At 50.5% G+C, this 19,519-nt stretch overlaps 1 protein-coding gene across 1 annotated transcript in view; it reads right to left on the reverse strand.

Annotated features, from left to right (window-relative positions):
* Nudt3 (nudix hydrolase 3) overlaps positions 1-19,519 on the reverse strand; it is a 45,889-nt gene that overhangs the window by 7,716 nt on the left and 18,654 nt on the right. Inside the window, exon 2 of the mRNA XM_021220963.2 lies at positions 10,822-10,932. Coding sequence (XP_021076622.1) covers positions 10,822-10,932 — 111 coding nt within the window. The remainder of the gene's footprint in view (positions 1-10,821; positions 10,933-19,519) is intronic.

Consider the following 19,519-nt stretch of genomic DNA (forward strand, 5'->3'; position numbering starts at 1 on the left):
GCGCGCGCGCACACACACACACACACACACACATTTGTCTTCTATCCGTGTATCTGAGACAGTGTCTGGTGGAGAGAAAATCTACACAGGCTACAACTGGGTCCTGGGTGGCTTGTACTTTGAAATCCCCATGCTCTGTGTTACTGACCGGGAATTCAAGTCTCACATTTCCATCCACTCACCTACAATGGCTTTGGTACTGTGAATGCAACTGTCCTACCTTCTCTTACGAAAACTGCTCTCTTCTATCCTCAGAAGTCAGCTACATCTCCAGCTAGTCAAGAGTGCCCCAGCTGTGCTTTTGGCCAGCCCAGCTAGGAAGCCAGCAGCTCTGTGTTCTGATCCCCGGCAGCCCTGGACTTGTGTTTCTGCTGCAGGCCTCCATTGGTACGGCCCAGGTGGAGAGCGCAGGGGTGAGGAGGGAGCCAGGCAGGCCATCACTTACCTGTGCTGTGTGCTCTCTCCAGTAGCTACCATCTTGCTAATGTTCACTGTTCTCTAAGAAGTCAAATATTTACTAATAGAAGTGAGTATGCAGTCCTGGCTGTTCTGGAACTCACTCTGTAGACCAGGCTGGCCACGAACTCAGAAATCTGCCTGCCTCTGCCTCCCGAGTGCTGGGATTAAAGACGTGTGGCACCAGTGCCCGGCCGCCTGTGACTTTATTTATATATAGGAATATGTGTCTGGTGTCTTTGCACCGTCTGCACGCCTCAAGCACTCAGAGGTCAACACAAGCTTCCGATCCCCTGGTCCAGGAGTTACAGTGCTCAGACTTGTGAGCTGCCACTCGGGTGCTGAGAACACGAAACTCTGCAAGCCCAACTTAGTCACCCAGCCTCGCGACTTACAATTTTGACAAGGCAAAACTAGTCAGGGATCATGTAGCCTAGGATGGGCTTTAACTCCCTGTACAGCTGAGACAGCCTTGAACTCCAGCCCTCCTGCCTCCACCCAGAAGCTGGGATTATAGGCTGGTTTCTCGGGATGGTCTGTGAGGGAAATGGGACTCAGGGCCTCATGCATGGTGGGGAGCACACTTAGCCTGAGCCACCTCCTACTGCAGACACAGCAGTGTCTGCACCGAACAGCATAAATGACGCGCACTCAGAAGAGGTTGGAAATCACGTAGCAGCATCTTTCACCTCACTGGGCAGTGGTGGCGCACAGTTTTGATCCCAGCATTTGGAAGGCAGAGGCAGATGGATCTCAAGGCCAGCCTAGTCTAGAGAGTTTCAGGATAGCCAGGGCTATGCAAAGAACCCTGACTCAAAAACTAAAACCAAACAAACAAAACACCAAAAGAAAAAAGAAAAGAAACTTAGCAGTACAGTTCAAAGAATGTTGTCACCAGGCAGTCAAGCCCCCCTTTAATTCATCTGTGACTAACAAAGCCGATGGCAGCTTCTGGTTCCTCCTCCACTTCACTCTAAGCTGACACAGTATTATCTACTTGACAGAAATCCAGTTCTCCAGTTCAGAGCAGGGATACGGCAGGCAAGCAGCTCAGGCCATTCATCCCAGCGCTTGACAGCTGAGGCCGGCCAGACAGGGCTACACAGTGAGATCCTGTCTCAAACAAGCAAGCAACACTAGACAAATAAAAGCAGAGAAACACCCTGTATTTACCTGTTTTAGGAGACTGAGACAGGGAGACTGTCATGAGCTTTCAGACAAACTGGGTCGCCCTGCCACAAAAACTCGACTAGAGGAGAGCAGAAGAGGGTTTCAGGACAGAGGGCAGCGCTGTATGTCAGTGTGATCCCAGCACCACCACAACGGTTCAAATAGACAGGCTGCAGCCAGCCTGAGGCCGACGGAGGAAGGCTTTCACAGTGGGACCTCTGGGTGGCTCTTTTAAAACCACCTCATGTTTCCACAGCTCTCATCTCTTCAGTCTCAAGTGCTGCCAGCAGTGTGAACGCGGGTATTTTTACCACCCACATGACTGCAAAAGCAGGTCGGGACAGGCGCCAGTTCAGCATCTGACAGCGCCTGGCTCAGACATCCGACTTTAACGTGTGTGAGCTCAGCCCCGTCAGCACCGGTGCAGACCTGGTTAATCATCTTCATGTCAAATGCTAGTAAGACTCTGCCCCCCCCCCCGTTACCCTCGACCTCTGCGGGGTAGGGGGGTGGGGGGAGACACTGCTGGTCCAGCTTGTGGCAGGCAGGCCCACAGTTTAGTTCTCACAACAGAGAGACTGTACAAAAAGAAATATTACACTTCTTGCACGTCAGGCAGAGACCTGAAACCTGGAGCGACTGCAGTTATCTTGTGACCCTGAAGTGAAGGCCAAAACCCCAGCAAGATGTCAACCTAAAGGCATGGCCCGCACTGCTAACGCCAAGTAACCAACTGTGGACTAATGGGAGAGAACCGCTAAGGCTTCTGGGAAGAAACGTCTTCTCTGTGGCCGAAGCTTCCTGCTACTTCCTTCTTCAATTCAAAAGACAGTTCTCTAAGGAGCACGGAGTACTCTATGACAGTTCTCTAAGGAGCACGGAGTACTCTATGACAGTTCTCTAAGGAGCACGGAGTACTCTATGACAAACACGGGAAGAGCTGTCTACTGAGGCAACCTGTGGAAGGCAGAAACCTCAGCCCCAAAAGGAAGCCCTGGGGGCAGTAACTCTAACACAAGTGCCTGCAGGACGCTACCCAGCCACAGTGTGTGGCCAGCTGCGCGCGGCACAGGATAAGAGCCCCAATGAGGAGCCCGGCAGAGGGCCCACCAAGGTCTCCCTTTAAATGAAATATGCTAAACAACAAAAGGAAAATCGGGCTGGAGAGTTAACCAGACTTATTTCAGCATGTATGGAGGTCAGAGGACAACTGCTGGGAACAGGTTTCTTCTTCCACCACACGTGACAGAGGGACTGAACACGGGCCGCCAGAGTTGGTAGCAGGTAGGGGCCTGTGTGCATGAAGCCGTCTTGCTGGTCCCAGGACTAACAGTAGCAGCAGTGTTAAAAGGCAAGTGAACTCTGGAGCCCCTGCTCCTCAGCTGTGAGGAGCTCCTCCTTACAGGGTGCTGCCTCTCCATGTTCAGTCGCTATCTTGCTATCAACAGTACACGGCATTTTCTATAGGTTCTCTACAAAAAGACAAACAAAATATCAAAACAAACCCTAATCCCTGGACCCCTGTGCTGATGTACACAGACCTGGTTAATTCTCTCTAAGGCTGGGAGCCTCCCGTTAGGAAGATGCTGGAGTGCTGGAGGGGTATCTCAGCACTGGCTGCTCCTCCAGAGGACCCAGATTTGATTCCCAGCACCCACAGAGTGGCTCACAGCCATCAATAACTCCAGTTTCAAGGGGACCCAACACCCACTCTGGCCTTTGCATATATTTCACAAATGTGATGCACTTACGTACATAAATGGGAAAACATATACATAAAAATTAACAATAATAAACTCTAACAGCCCCTCCTGCCCCCATGGTTATGGAGTCTGTGCAGGGCTGAAAGTTGGACTTCTGCATCATGGCAGTGAGCCCTCATCATTTTGAAAGCTATCACTTGCCTGCCTCAGCAGAGCAGCTGCAGATAGGCTTCTGCCTTCCCGGGCCACGCCCTCTGCCTGACACGCCCTCTGCCGTTCCCGACCCAGATCTGTTCACCCCATGACTTACTCTGGACTGCGTGCCACAGTACTTTCAAACTGAAGCCTCAAGCACTCTGGTTTTCTTCCTGGAACCCTGAGGGTATGTGACGGTGCTGTTGCTAGCCTCCCAAGGATGCAGGACCACAGCTTCAAAGCCTATAGTGTGTGTAGTGTGTGTCGTGTGTATAGTGTGCTATCTCTAAGCTGGAGAAGGAGGCATCAAAGATACCTCCACAAGTGAGCCATGATCCTGTCAGCTTCAGGAAATCTGCTACCTGAAGCCACAACTCACACACCTCACTTTTGTTCCTCTTCCAAAATCAGTGTTCACCACTGACTGACCCCCTCAGTGCTCACCGCTGACTGACCCCCTCAGTGCTCACCGCTGACTGACCCCCTCAGTGTTCACCGCTGACTGACCCCCCCAGTGCTCACTGACTGACCCCCTCAGCACTCAGTGCTGACTGACCCCCTCAGTGCTCACTGCTGACTGACCCCCTCAGTGCTCACCGCTGACTGACCCCCTCAGTGCTCACTGTTGAGTGATACCCCCATCCCCATATAGTCAAGATACTGAATGTGAAGTTACTTTGGGTTTCTTTGCTTTGTGGTACTGAAGAAAGAAGACAAGCACCGTTAGCCACAGGGATGGCTGGACCCCAGCCCTTGACTCAGAACACAAGCGGTAGCTGAGAACACTCCCACAAACGTGTGTGCTCAGCACGCCAGCTCTCTCTGACTGTAGACGTGCTTCCTGTGCGGTGAGCTCTGTAGGCTGCTTGCCTCTGTAACCTCACTCACTGGAGCTGCTCGCACTACTTTTCCGGCAGATAGGAACCCCTGTCCGAGACAGGGTCCTGACCGTGGGGGCTCTGGAGGCAGGAGCTAGGTTAGGATCTGCCCACGTCCACTGGGAACCACACGCTCTCCCTAATGGCCCAAGAACCCTGGCGTGTGGAGCTGGATGGGAAAGCAAACGGGACTGTACTGGAGGACTCTGCTGGCCTCACTTTACCTAACAGGGGGCATCCATTACCCCAGTGATTCAGCCTCTGAGAGTCAATGGGTTCCAACAAGAGCTCGTCCAACGCAGCAGCCAGCGCTCCTGGGAGCAGGTTCTCATCTCCATGCGGAGCTGCTGACCAACCGCTCACCGTGACGGCGCTCCACCATTCCCGATAGCTGAGCAAAAGGCGGTGCCGCCTTTCCTTCTGGATTTAGTTTTCAATATGGAGTTCTGGGACAGCCCAGGGCAACTTTGAACTCCAGATCCTCCTGCCTCACCCTCCAAATGCTGGGCAGACAGGGGTGAGCCATATTTCATTGTATTTCTGGTTGGTTGGTTGGTTGGTTTTAGGTTTATGCACAAGGTCTCTATGTAACTCTGGCTGTTCTGGACTCTGCTATATAAACTAAAACTCACAGAAATTCACCCATCCATGCCTCCTGAATGCAAGGGTTAAAGGCATGAGACCTGACTACTTCAGCTGTAAAATGGCGGAAGTTATTTGCACTGAAATTAGTCACTTCCCTGACTTAAGAACGGCTAGTGTAAGCTGGGCGTGGTGGCACACGCCTTTAATCCCAGCACTCAGGAGGCAGAGGCAGGCGAATTTCTGAGTTCGAGGCCAGCCTGGTCTACAGAGTGAGTTCCAGAACAGCCAGGGCTACACAGAAAAACCCTGTCTCGAAAAACAAACAAACAAACAACAACAACAACAAACGGCTAGCGTTTAAGGCAACTGCCGGAACTGCCGGAACTGAACAAACTGGAACACCCACCCGTCCTTGGGACACTGGTGAGAAGGAGGGCTTAGGGACTGACAGCAGAAAGCCCTGCAGAGTGTCTCGGGCGCTTAGGTCACACAGACAAGTAAGAGCAGCCCTGCTGCAGATGAAGGGTGACCCACTCACAACAGTGGCAGTCTCTGAGGTAGCTCTGAGGTCAGCGCGCCCGCCGCTCTTACAGCGTTACTGGCCTTACAAGTCACAGGCTGTCATAGCACAGGCCAGAACTTGAGACAGGCTCCCAATGCGAGTACTTTTACCCGGTTAGCAACTGGTCACCTCAGAAGCACACACAGGCCCTGAATAAAGGCTGGTGGAGGAACAGGGAAAGGTAGGATTTCAATGGAGGTCTCTATGTACAGAGCTCAGCCGCACACACAGGAGGCAATCCTGGGTGGACAGCTAAGGGAAAACAAAGCTAGCTGTATCGGTAGGCAAAACTCACACACAAGGAAAAGGACCAAGAGGCTGCTGGTGGCTACATTAAAAAAACCAAAACCGGGCTGGTGAGATGGCTCAGTGGGTAAGAGCACCCGACTGCTCTTCCGAAGGTCCGGAGTTCAAATCCCAGCAACCACATGGTGGCTCACAACCATCCTTAACAAGATCTGACGCCCTCTTCTGGAGTGTCTGAAGACAGCTACAGTGTACTTACATATAATAAATAAATAAAAATCTTTTAAAAAAAAAAAAAAAAAAAAAAACAAAACCCCAAAACCAAAACCAACTGTATTTCCTCTTTACATTTCTGTTTCCAAACGACCAGGTTAAAACAAATGCTTGACAGGGCCTAGTGGCGCACACCTTTAAACCCAAGTTTGGGAGGCAGAGGCACAGATTTCTGTGGAACCCCAACCAGGGCTATATAGAGACCCTGTCTCACAAAATAAAAACAAAATCGATGGGTGTGATAGAGTACGCCTTTAATCCCAGCCACCATGAGGCAGAGGCAGCCTGATCTACCAAAAGACGCTATAGGCCAGCCAGGGATACGAGGGAGAGCCTGTCTACAAACGCTGCGGCTGGACAGACGGCTCAGCAGTTAAAAGCGCAAGCTCTTCCAGAGGACCCGAGTTCAGATCTCAGCACTCACACTAGACAGCTCGCTCACAACTGCCTATAACTCTAGCTCCAGGGATCCAGCGCCCTCTTCTGGCCTACACAAGCACCTGCACACATGTGGCATTTACTCACATATACAAATAAGTAATAAACCTGTAAAAATACATACACTACAAAAAGAATTGGACACCACACTGTAATGTTGTAAAAAGTGCGCACACTTGGCTGCAGCCACAATCCTCGATAAAATGCAGCGACTAAACTGAAAATCCAGAGAGGAGTGTGTCCCAGCCAGCAAGCCAGCAGCAGGAGGAAGCCACCTCAGGCATCCGGTGTGTGGTAAGAGCCAATGGAAGGCAGGGATGCCGCTGCAGAGGACCAGCCAGCGGCAATATTTTGTGTGGGTACACACGTGCACGTGTGTGGGGGTACATGTGTATGAGTGGGGTTCTCCTCAGCCACTTTCAATCTGTTTAAGATAGGGTCTCTCACTGAATCTGGAGATCCTCCAGTCTCAGCTCCCTATAGCTGAGGTTCCAGGGTTCTGCCATTCCTGGCACCCTCTCTCCCTGTCACATGGGAGCCAGGGACAGAGCTCAGGCCCAAGTCCTTGGACAGCCAGATCTCCTCAGCAAGGTCTGTCCGTTTTTCCTCAGGCTTTTCATGTGCGCTGCCTTCTCCAACATCAGCAGAATGAGCTTTGAAACTGTAGCTAATGTGATAAGGGCATGAGAGCAGCTTGCTTTTAACTTTAAAAAGGTGTGGGGCTGAAGAAATGGCTCAGCTAGTTAGGAATCCTGGCTGCTCTTCCAAAGGACCTGGGTTCAATCCCCGGCACCCACATGACAGCTCACAACTGTCTCTAACTCCAGTTCCAAGGGATCCAACACCCTTCCTCAGTCATACAGGCAAACACCAATGCATATAAAAAATAAAATGAGGGCTGGTGAGATGGCTCAGTGGGTAAGAGCACCCAACTGCTCTTCCAAAGGTGCAGAGTTCAAATCCCAGCAACCACATGGTGGCTCACAACCATCCTTAACAAGATCTGACTCCCTCTTCTGGAGTGTCTGAAGACAGCTACAGTGTACTTATATATAATAAATAAATAAATCTTTAAAAAAAAAAAATAAAATAAAATGAAAAAAAATTCTTTTTAATCCTAGAACCTGGAAGATATTGGCATGTGGATGTCCGCAGGTTTAAGGCCAATCTGGTCTACATATAAATTCCAGGACAGCCAGGGCTACGTAATAGAGTAGACCTTGTCTCAAAACAAACAAACAAAAATTGTCTTTTAGCTGGGCATGGTGGGAAATGCCTTTAATCCCAACATTTGGGAAACAGAAGCAGGCAGAGGCAGGTGTAGAAGAGCCTCATCTACATAATGAATTCCAGGACAGCCAACACAACACAGTGAGGCCCTGCCTCCCGGACAACAAATGTTGCGTCTGGCACACGCCTTTATCCCAGCACTCAGGAGGCAGAGGCAGGTGGATCTCTTGAGTTCCAGGATGGCCAGAACTCTATACAGGAAAAACCCTGTCTCAGAAAACAAACAGGCAAACAGAGCAAATGTGCATGGGTATGGATGTTTTGCCTGAGTGTGTGTATGTGCCTGCCCAGTGGCCCAGGAGGCCAGCAGGAGGCCTCAGAACGCCTGTGGCTGGAGCCATGGGCAGCTGTGTGCAGCAACGGTGCTGAGAACAGAACGGTGCCTGGCTTCTCTGGACAGCAGCCAGATCCATCTTGCCAGCCCCTGATGCCAGTGAGCTGGGATAGGTATTTATTTACACCTTCCTCTCCTAAAAGTGGGAGGCCGAGGAAGACTGGCCGTGCTCGCTCTCCTGTCCACCCACAGCCCTACAGTACTCAACCCCACGCTAACCTAGCCGGAGGAGCTCAGCAAGGCGTCTACACGAGGACAGAGGGACTCTAGAACCTGCCAAGGCAGCACTGTCCCCAAGTGTAGAAATGTGCGAGGCCCTCTGTGGCTTCTGTGATGGCAGCGGGCATATGACAGAGGTGACTGGCAGGCACGCAGCAGGAAAGGACCAGGACTGGGAGAGGCGATAGGATAACGGGCCATCCGAGCCTCTCAGACTATGGTTTATCTCTGCCCTCCCCACCAGGTGCAGGCCGTGGTGAGTTCCATCCCGTTTCCCCGGCCCACGCACTCAAGCCCGTGTGATGACCCAAAAAGGGCTCTCAGGAGCTGATGGAGACACTCGGCCGCTACACCTCACTTCCCTCGTAGTGAGCAGGGCCGGCCGGGAAGGACGCAGAGATGACCACAGAAATCACTGCTCACAGGAATCTAGACCTGCTCAGGGCTGAGCCCCCTCGAGCAGTCGACGGTGGGCTCCAATCTCATTAGGTTAAGAAAAGGATTTGCTAAGGGATAAGAACAGCTCACAGAACCACTGACATGGGAGGAGACAGCTGCAGGCCAAGGTTCCACAATCAAGTCCCTAAAACACACTTTACGGGCTGGAGAGAGGGCTCAGTGGTTAAGAGCACCGACTGCTCTTCCCAAAGGTCCTGAGTTCAAATCCCAACAACCACATGGTGGCTCACAACCATCTGTAATGAGATCTGAAACCCTCTTCTGGTGTGTCTGAGGACAGCTACAGTGTACTTANATAAATAAATCTTAAAAAAAAAAAAAAACAAAACACACACACACACACACACACACTTTACAATAGGACTGCCAAGGTGGCTGTCACCCCTTGGATGGGCCAGGAAGGAGCCAAACAAAAGCCAGAGAAACAGCGAAATCAGGAGTGGACAATCAATAAATAAATAAAAATAAAAAAAACTTTTACTGATTGGTCTTATTATTTATTTACTTACTTTGTTTATTTGTGGGGCAGAGGGCTGCCTGCCTTTCTCTCCTGAGTGATATGATTAAAGGTGTTTATTTATTTTGAAAGAGGGTCTTCATATGGAACCTATCTGTCTTGGAACTCAGCTCACTATGTAAACCAAGCTAGCCTGAAAATTACAGTGATCCTCCTGCCTCTGCCCCCAGTGCTGGGATTATGGGCATGAAACAGTACGTCGGCTGATAACTCTGAAGAGGCTCAGAAAGCCAAGCTACATGGACAGACCCTGTGAGCCGGCAGTCAGGCTGGGCAGAGCTGCTGTGAGCCCAGATCTCCCCTCCACTAAGGAGACCTGAGGCGACCGTGCAGCCCCCGAGCTTGCCAAGGGGGAGGTGGGACAGTGAGAGTCAGGGTCAGGCTGCTACCATACAGAGACAGCCAGACAACAGCCAAAGGACAGTAGGACAACAAGGGAGGCTGAGGGGGGCGTGGCCACTGCCCACAGGAGTCACGGTCCCCTACGACCAGGACAAGAGGAGCAGAGCCTCAAAGCCCTCTAGGTAAGAGACTCTCGGGGCTTCAGCAAGGGCCCAGCTGACAGAGGGCAGGCAGGGCTCTGCAGCTGTTTGGCAGCGGCTCGTGGAGCTCAGGCTGCCTCTAATTCACTCTGCTGCCTCCACTTCTTAGTGCTGGAATTACAGATCTGTACCATGATCCTAGGTGGACTCAGGACTCAGGAACTCGAGGTCACAAGCTGTACAAACTGGGCCACAGCCTAGTCCCAAGGACCTTTCTGTTTGGTTTTGGTGGAACTAGAGTTGCCCCTTGTACACGTTAGGCAAGAACTTGAGCACTAAAGTGTATTCCCAGGCCCCTAGTGTCCTAAATGCTACTTTGCATGCCCACAGAATCAGGCTTAACTCCCACTAGAACAAGCAAATACATTTAAAAAAAAATACTAACTACGTGTGCCAAGGAAGCTCATGGGGACAAGAGAACCAGCCGCTCTTCACAAGTCCTCAGCGCCCTGCTGCAGGCTGTAGCGCTCCTTCCTCTTGCCTTCCACTCTTGGCCTCTCTCCCTTAGACCGTAAGCTCTTCTTTCCAGAGAGAGAATCCCTGGAGACTGAATGTGGGTCTTGGGCTCCCTAGGGAAGCATCTTCCACTAAGCCACATCCCAGCCCTCTGGTGCACACAGTATGACCTCTCCAGCCATACTGTGACCAGCACTATCTCAATAACCATGGCAACAGGACTCCCCTCCACCATGGAACTGAGAACCAGCTTCCCTAAGCAGCTGCCTCCTCTTAGCACTGACATTTGATCTGTGACAAGTACCAGAGGTGATGCTGGAGGAGAGCCACAAGAAGTCACAAAGGCCTGACAGGTGTCACTAGTCACCACCACTACTGACAGCTCCCTCCTTCAAGGAATGGGGACAAACGCTGTCGTGTCGCAGCACTGCAGCCCTGAGCGCCGTCTTTCTGGGGTGATGAGGACAGCAGCACCTCAGGACAGGCCATAGCACGTACCTCCTCACACACTTCCCGGACAGCTGCCACACTTGGCTCCTCCTCAGGTTCCATGCCTCCTCCAGGGACAATCCATCGGTCTGGATGGCGGCTACTGCTCACGAGCAGCACCTGAAGTCAGAGGTCACAAGGAGGTTACAGTCAAGAAGATGCTCACACATCAGCGCAAACAGAGCAAGCGCCACTGGAACTAAGAACCGGCTCTCGTTTACACTCCAAATAACATTACGAGGTAGCGCCTGGAGCTGCAACAGTAGGCACTGCGTCCAGGACGTGCCAAGGGCATCTTCTGGGAACAACTGAGGGCTGTGGGCTTTGCACTCCCCTCCACTCGACTGTCTGTCTGACCTTCTCTTCCATCCTCCCCTTTTTCCTAAATTCCTTAGAACATACAGCTGATCGGGTGGGACAAATGAGCCTGGAAAAGCGGCAAGAGGACTGGGAGTGAGGCCACTGCCGGCTGTGGCCACAGCCACACAAGTGTCCCGCCTGCAGTGCGCTCCCCGAGCTGAGCTCCTCTGGGCGCCAGTGCATTGGAAGTCTTTCTGCTCCTCAGGTGCTACGGCAGGCAATAAGACAAGGTCTTCTGATTGACTTTATGTCTGAGATGTCAGCACCTTATGTGCAAGGAGTACGTCTCTGCGCCAGCTGCATGACGGCCAGAAGAGGAGCTGGGGTCCCTGCAGCTCCAACTAAGGATGCCTGTGGGCTGCCATGAGTTTACCAATCAAACCAGGGTGCTCCTAACTGCTGAGCCATCTCTCCAGGCCTCGAGTTCTTTTTTTTTTTAAAAGAGTTATTTATTATTATAGCTAAGTACCCTGTAGCTGTCTTCAGATGCACCAGAAGAGGGTGTCAGAATGGCATGTGTAACCGCCATGTGGTTGCTGAGATTTGAACACAGGATCTTTGGAAGAACAGTCAATGTTCTTACCTACTGAGTCATCTTCCCAGCCCCCTTAAAGTTCTTTCTAAATATATAGTATAAATTTCTTTTTTTCTTTTTTCTTTTTTTTTTAAGATTTATTTATTATGATATATAAGTTCACTGTAGCTGACTTCAGACACACCAGAAGAGGGCATCAGATCTCATTACAGATGGTTGTGAGCCACCATGTGGTTGCTGGGATTTGAACTCAGGACCTTTGGAAGAGCAGTCAGCGTTCTTACCCGCCGAACCATCTCGCCAGCCCTGGCCTGAACTTCTGATCCTCTTGCCTCTACTTCCCATGTGCTAGGATTACATGTGTGTGAGCCATCATGCCCAGCGGGAATTTAACTCAGAATGTTGATTAAGAAATGCGAAGATGAAACCATGAATTTCAAGACAGCCACATTTTTATTTTACACACACACACACACACACACACACACACACACACACACATATATAAATATGTGTGTGTGCCTATAAATTTTATATTTATATATAATGTGTATGCCTATAATATATATAGACACCCTGTCTCAAAACAAACAAACAAACAAACAAACAAACGGGAAAAAAACAAAATGCTAAATCCTGGCAAGAGACGGCTCAGCAATTAAGTGGGCCTGCTGTTCTCACAGTGAACCCAAGCTTGCTCGGCAGCATGCACTCACACCGGGTCATTCCAGGGGAGTCAGTGCCCTCCTCTGGCCTCAGCTGGCAACACACTCATGTGCACACATCCACAGACATACACACATAGACTGAAAAATAAAAAATTACATCTTGACAGATTACAATTTTACTATTTTGGATTTAACCAGCTTTCTGGTCATGGCAGAAGCAGAAGCAGACACTCTCTAGCTCCTCCACTCCCACTCTCTGCGCCGCTCGGGGGAGGTGCACACCTTTCCAAAGCTAGGAGTGCTCGCTGTTTCCCACAGGCCAGTTTCTTGTGGTGGCTGAGCCTCCTGTCCTACAGCCCTCACAGTGCCATCCCATCTCCCTTCCACACCTAGGGCTTCCTGGAAATTTCACTGTCATCCTTAAATCCCCCTCTCCCTGTCATGACAGTCTCCTACTGCTGACCCATAAAATCTGTCCTGTCCGGACTACAAGGAGACCACAGGGTCCAGAAGGTTCCACAAGTTCATATGCAGAGCCCCATACTAACCTCAAGTACTTAGGAAGTACTACTTTGGGAATGTAAATTCTGCTTTGAGTAACATGGTAATGATACATCACCCTGTGGTGATGAGAACACTATAGGACCTGTGCTAGTGTCAGCTGCTGTACGTGCGAGGCTCGAGTGGTCGCCAACGCCAAATACCCAACAAGAAGCAATGTCAGAAAAGTAGGGCTCTTGTTCTTCTTGGCTTATAGAGTGAAAGGATTGTCATCATGGCAAGGAAGCTGTGAGGGCCCACGCCTGTGGAAGCAAAAGGCACCACGTTCACATCTCTGTAGGTCAGGAAACAGAGGCCTGTGTCCGGAAGGTTCTCAGCCCCCAAACAGTACTCAGCAGCAGGCCAATGGGAACCACGCATCTGTGAGGAGCTTCTGCACTGACATCGTGCCCTCCCTCTATACTAAAGGATATTGAAATATAACTTGGAGAGGCCATAAGACTCGTCTCCCCAGATAACATACGAAAATTATCTCAAAATGGACCAGTAACCTAAATATAGTTGCTAAAACCATGAAGCACTGGGAAGAAAACAGGAAATCTCTATAATTTCAGAAGTAGTAAGTTACACCAAATTCCTAAGACGGCACGTCAAACGCAGAGTGAGAAGATAAAATCAGGCAGGCTGGACTCCGAACTCCGAGCTCTGCCTCAGATGACCTCAAGGCTGTGGCAGCCAGGGCTGGAGCATCAGCTGCTGGCACAGAGGACCCTGCACTGCCAAGGTGTGGTGTGCATGGCAAGGAGAGGTGAAGGTGCTCTAAAAAGGTTTGCCTTGCCAGGCAGTGGTGGCACACGGCTTTAATCCCAGCACTTGGGAGGCAGAGGCAGGTAGATTTCTGAGTTCGAGGCCAGCCTGGTCTACAAAGTGAGTTCCAGGAAGAGAAAGGTTCGCCTTAAAGAACCAGGTTTCCTACAGTGATAACCTACAGCACAGAAAACCTCTATTAACAAGCTACACAGCTTGAACATCTGGCCACTCTGCAGAGAATGGCATGCGCAACACACTCTCACCTAATTCCACGTCCAACAGTGCACTTCTGTGGCACTCAGCACATATGGCAAGGCTACTCTCCAGAGTGAGTGTGTGTGTGTGTGTGTGTGTACACATACAGGTCAGAGGCGTCTCTCTAGTGACAGCCACCACTCTGTCAGAGAGCCATGCTGACGTGCAGTGGCCAAGGCTTCCCGCCTCTCTTGTCACTATGTTGTGTGAGCTGCCTCAACCACAGTTTTGTCTTCATTTGATACAGGTCTCCTCTTAACATACAACCAGCATCAAAGTAAATACTCATGTGAACCCCTCAATGACTGCTAAGGTTCCCAGCCTCATCTGACCTCCCTACAGCCACACTGGGGAACAGTTCAAGGCAAACTCTAGATTAATACACCTTGACTGCTGAATACCTAAGAGGTTTCTTTCTTTTTTTTTTTTTTTTTGGTTTTTTCGAGACAGGCTTTCTCTGTGTAGCCCTGGCTGTCCTGGAACTCACTCTGTAGACCAGGCTGGCCTCGAACTCAGAAATCCGCCTGCCTCTGCCTCCTGAGTGCTGGGATTAAAGGCGTGCGCCACCATGCCCGGCTAAGAGCTTTCTTTCTCTGATGTATACATATGTGTGTGTGTGTGTGTGTACATATATACATATAGTTAGTTAGTTAGTTAGTTAGTTAGTACAATATCCATGTCATATGTCATTTCTACACTTAGGAAGGCAGTTCTTTCTGATAACTGAAACCCACTGGCGCACTCAGATGCCGGGTGCTAACTAACACAGACGTCACAATGCCTGCTAACAAAGCTGGCAGCAGATCTCTGAGCTGGGTCCCCAGGCTGAATTAGAAAGGGAAAGGAAGAGACTAGCTGAGCAGCGGTCAGCTCTCTGGTCACCTGACCATGACAATGTGACCAGATGCCTCACGTGCTGCCCCCTCAGCCTGCCAGCCCACACCCACCTTCCTTTCTCCCTTCAGGTCCCAGCAGCAGAGCAGGGTGACTCACCCAGGCCCACCCAAGCCATCTCTGCTGGGTCTGCTTCACCAAGGACTGCTCTGCTTCCTAAACTTGCCCTGATCACATGGGTGCAGTGCTTTGCCTGCATGTGTGTGTTACATCACATTGGTACCTAGTGCCTGCACAGTTCAGAAAAGGGCATCAGTTTGGCTGGAGAGATGGCTCAGCAATTAAGGGGCCTGCACTTCCAGCCCACCTCTTATAGAACCCGGATTCAATTCCCAGCATCCACATGGCAGCTTACATAAGTCTGTAACTCCAGTTCCAGGAGATCCAAAAGTCTATTCTAGTTTTCTGTGGGCACTGCATGAACATACAGGCAGGCAAACCACCTACTCGCATAGAATAAAAAATAGAATTTTAAAAGGGGAGGCATCAGATGCCCTGAAACCACGTGGGAGCTGGGAACTGAACCCAGGGCCTCTGAACAACAGCCCGTGCTCTTACCCACTGCCCTTCTTCCCAGCCCCACTGAGGACTTTTCTAATATGGTTATATCATAATTTACTTCACTGGCCTTTTTATTCATTTCTTTTCTACTTGGATTTTGGTGTTGGAGTCCAAAAGCAAGCCCTTCTGTGTGCTGTGTCCTGGATGAGCAATCTATCATTGAGTCACAGCCCCAGGCTTTGGGACGGAGACCTTGGGCACTTGCAGCTTTCCTTTTACAGCAACCATTTCCCAGATGTGAATACCCCAGCAGACTCCATAACCCACCCAACTAACTCTCACGGGCAATGGAAAGTTTACTGTGCAATACCATGGTTCAGTTACTTTTCTATTGCTATAGATATACCGTGACTAAGGTCACTTGTAAAAGAAAACATTCAATTTGAGGCTCACAATTCCAGAAAGAAAGAGAGAGACAGAGGCAGAGACACAGAGGCAGACACAGACAAAACCAGAAACAGACAGACAAACAGAGAGCTTTGAACCTCAAAGCCCACCCCCAGTGAGGCAACTCTCCCAGCAAGACCACGCTGCCTAACTCCCAGCAGTCCCACCAACCACACCAAGCAACGTTTGACAACACAGGCCTATGGCAGCAGCCTCACTCGGCCACTGTACGGGGCTTACTCTGGCGTGTCCCCATGCCATGTTTGCACAGCACCTGGGCGCTGCATTGTGGCACTACCTCCACAATGGCAGAGCCTTCTGGTAAATTCTGGCTGGCAGGATTCGTGAGGGGCATGCCCGTGAAGGCTCTGCTACCCCAATCTGACCTGTGCTCAGCTTTAGTCCAGAGTACCATGGAGAGCCTTTGCCACCATGTGCTTCAGCCATCTGTCCCTGCGTGGACTATTCCCACCTGTGAGGATTCCCTGTCAAGTACGGGGTCACAGTAATACAAGGGAGACAGCTGGATGCAACCACTAAACCTGACCATACTAGTTTGTGTGAAGATGAGGAGGATGTCAGAAGTGCAGGCTGGATCCCGGCTGCTGGCAGCCTCGCCCACCTGGTGGTCACTCTTCAGGTAGTTAGGAAAACCAGCAAGTCAAAGGACAGGCGGACAGTGAACACTGTGCCCCTCAGGCCACAGTGTGATTCGGCTAGGCACACTCATGTTGCTAATAGCACTGGCTGTTATTGTTTGTGACAAATAATCTAAGTTTTGTTCAAATCCTTAAAATGAGGCCGAATTTTAAAAGTGACGGAGGTTGGTGACAGCTCAGTTGGCAGGGTTTGCCCACCAATGCTAATCTGGTTCCCAGAGCCTCATAAAATCTGAGATAAAGAAAGCAAGCAAGCAAGTTCATCCTGTCAGCACTGGGGAGGTGGGGAGGTGGAGGCTCACTGTCACCCTCTGCGACACAGAAAGCTACGTGAGGTCTGGCTTCAACCCCACCCCACCCCAGCCAAAACAAACCAACAAACCAACCAAAAGACTACTCTATTTAGCAGAGGAGACTCCAGACATGAGCCTCAGTCTATAGACCTATAGCTTCGGCCCTGCTTGGGGCTTACAGCCTTATAATCTGATGGGAAGCAGAGGCACACAGTTACAGCTCTAGATGAAGCAAGCCTTCCACGCTTTGCCTGGGACAACAGGAAATGTTTAAAAGGTGGGACCTCCCTATGAAGGGTATTAAATACAAACCATTTTCAAAGATGGTGGTGAATGCCTGTAACTCTAATTAGTACTCGGGAGGCTGAAGCACGCCAATCTTGAATCTGAAGGCAACATGAACTATAGAGCAAGTTCCAGACCAGCCTCGGGCAAGACCCTGTCTCAATCTATCAGAGAGAGCCAAAGGGGCACACTGACAGAAAGGGGCTGCCTGGGAAAATGTCATTCTATAGGTTCTCAAAGGAGGCCCAGCGACAACTCCAGCTGATGGAACTCAACACTGTCCACATGGTAGTGGTCTGCAGGTGCACAGGACTCAAGACTAAAGGATGGGGGCTGGTGAAATAAGAGCACGTGGACTGACTGCTCTTCTGAAGTTCCTGAGTTCAAATCCCAGCAACCACATGGTGGCTCACAACCACCCGTAATGAGATCTGACTCTCTTCTTGAGTGTCTGAAGTCAGCTACAGTGTACTTACATATAATAAATAAATAAATCTTAAAAAAAAAAAAAAAAAAAAAGGCTGAAGGACGATGATAAAGGCTCAAACTATGGTCCAAAAGATAAGAGTGAGGCCAAGCAATGCACTTCGGGGTTACATCTCCTTCAGGGTCCCATGAAGGCTGAGTGAGGTGGTTGTGGATGCAACGAATGTAGGCCCTCTACTGAGGGATGGAAGCTGCAGCACTGAGGAACGTTGGTCCAGGCTACACAGGCTGCAAACGCCAAAGCCACCACACGCCCCAGACACCAGACTCAGAACTAACTACAGGATCTGGGTGGCTCTCCTGGGGCCAGTCTTTCCGTGACAATCCTACTGCTGGTTCACACTGGCAATGTGCACTCTGACACCACATACTGGAAGTCTGGAACATTCTGTTTATATTGCCCAAGCCCCTCACTGTTTTGCTGTGGTTTTAGCCCTACTGGGTGACATCTTCCAGCTGAGAGTGGACTTTAGAACTGTGTTTGCAGCGGTTAAGACTTGAGTCAGGAGGAACTAAATTCATCTGCTTTATAAAGATGGCTATGGTGCCCCTTTGGGGGACATGGGCAGAATAGTCTGAGACTACAGGTTCTAGCTTGGTCCCTGGCTTTGCAATACTGTATAAAAGGCTGGGAGGGCCCTGCCTTCAGCATTAACTCATAAAAGACAGGCCTTTCAAGCTCTAACCTGTCTGTCTCTATGTCCTGTATTCTCTGCTTCCTGGGTCATGGTGTGTGAGGGCCAACAGTCCTCCCCACAGACAGCTCTTGCCCCACCTGCTGTGACTGCCCCAATCTCTCTGAAACCATCAACAAAGTCCCTTTCCCTCCCAGAAGGTATTTCCTCAGGCCTGTGAACTGAGGCTACACTCTCCAGATTTCACTAAGCTCCAGGACTCCTCCAGGGCCCCACCACCACCACTACAATACACACCGTCAGCAGGGTGTGGTGGCGCACGAAGTTTGAAGCCAGCCATGGCTCCTGGTACCTGGGTCATTTCCCAAGTTAACCTTGCTTAGGGACTCTCATCACCTACTGGCATTTAAACACCGGAGGACGGCAGCTGTGCAAGAGACCCCTAAAGGGAAGGAAATTGGGGCACATATACCCATGCGCCTGCAGTACTGAGACACAACGACCCTGTGTGCCAGCTACGACGGAGAGAAGAGAGCAGTCTTGTCACCCTAAGGGTAAGGAACACGCTCAGCCGCTGTGGGAGATTAGGGCATCCTGGCAGTGCAATCGGGCCCCAAAATAGATGCATGCAGTGCATATCGGGAGAGGTCTGAGTACCACGTTATTTTTAGTAACGGCATGCTTACAACTTTTACACGTCCAGGCAAAAATTAACCTAGCCAACAGCCTTCAGAAGTGACTACTGCTCCTGCACACTCTCGGAGCCCAGGGCTCTGGACATACCCTGTAACCTACTTCAACTGGACATCAAGAAGTACAGGAGGGAGGGCTGGCAGAAAGAGATAGGCCAGCACTTGCTGAGCAAGCTTGCGGATCTGAGTCAGACCCTGGGGACCCACATCAACAGCAGGGCACGGCGGTGCCTATCTGTAATCCCAGCTTTCCTACAGCGAGATGAACGACAGAGACAGTAAAACTGACCACAGCAGAGCTTCACTGTACGGCAGCACGAGAAAGAACGAGAAACTGAGCACTGAGGCACACAGCACATTATGTATGTACACATGCACAGACGACGATGATGATGATGATGATGATGATGACGACGACAATGATGATAATAATAATAATAATGATAATAGTAATGTTTCTGGAAACTTATCCCCTGGCTGGCTTAGACTCTGAGACACAGACAAGCTAGACCCAAACTCACAAAGCTGCACCTGGGACTGCACCTCTGCCTCCCAAGCACTGGGATTAAAATGCGCACCACCGCCGGGCGTGATGGCGCACGCCTTTAATCCCAGCACTTGGGAGGCAGAGGCAGGCGGATTTCTGAGTTCGAGGCCAGCCTGGTCTACAGAGTGAGTTCCAGGAC

Source organism: Mus pahari, chromosome 21, assembly GCF_900095145.1.
Source record: "Mus pahari chromosome 21, PAHARI_EIJ_v1.1, whole genome shotgun sequence".
Lineage (NCBI taxonomy): Eukaryota > Metazoa > Chordata > Mammalia > Rodentia > Muridae > Mus > Mus pahari.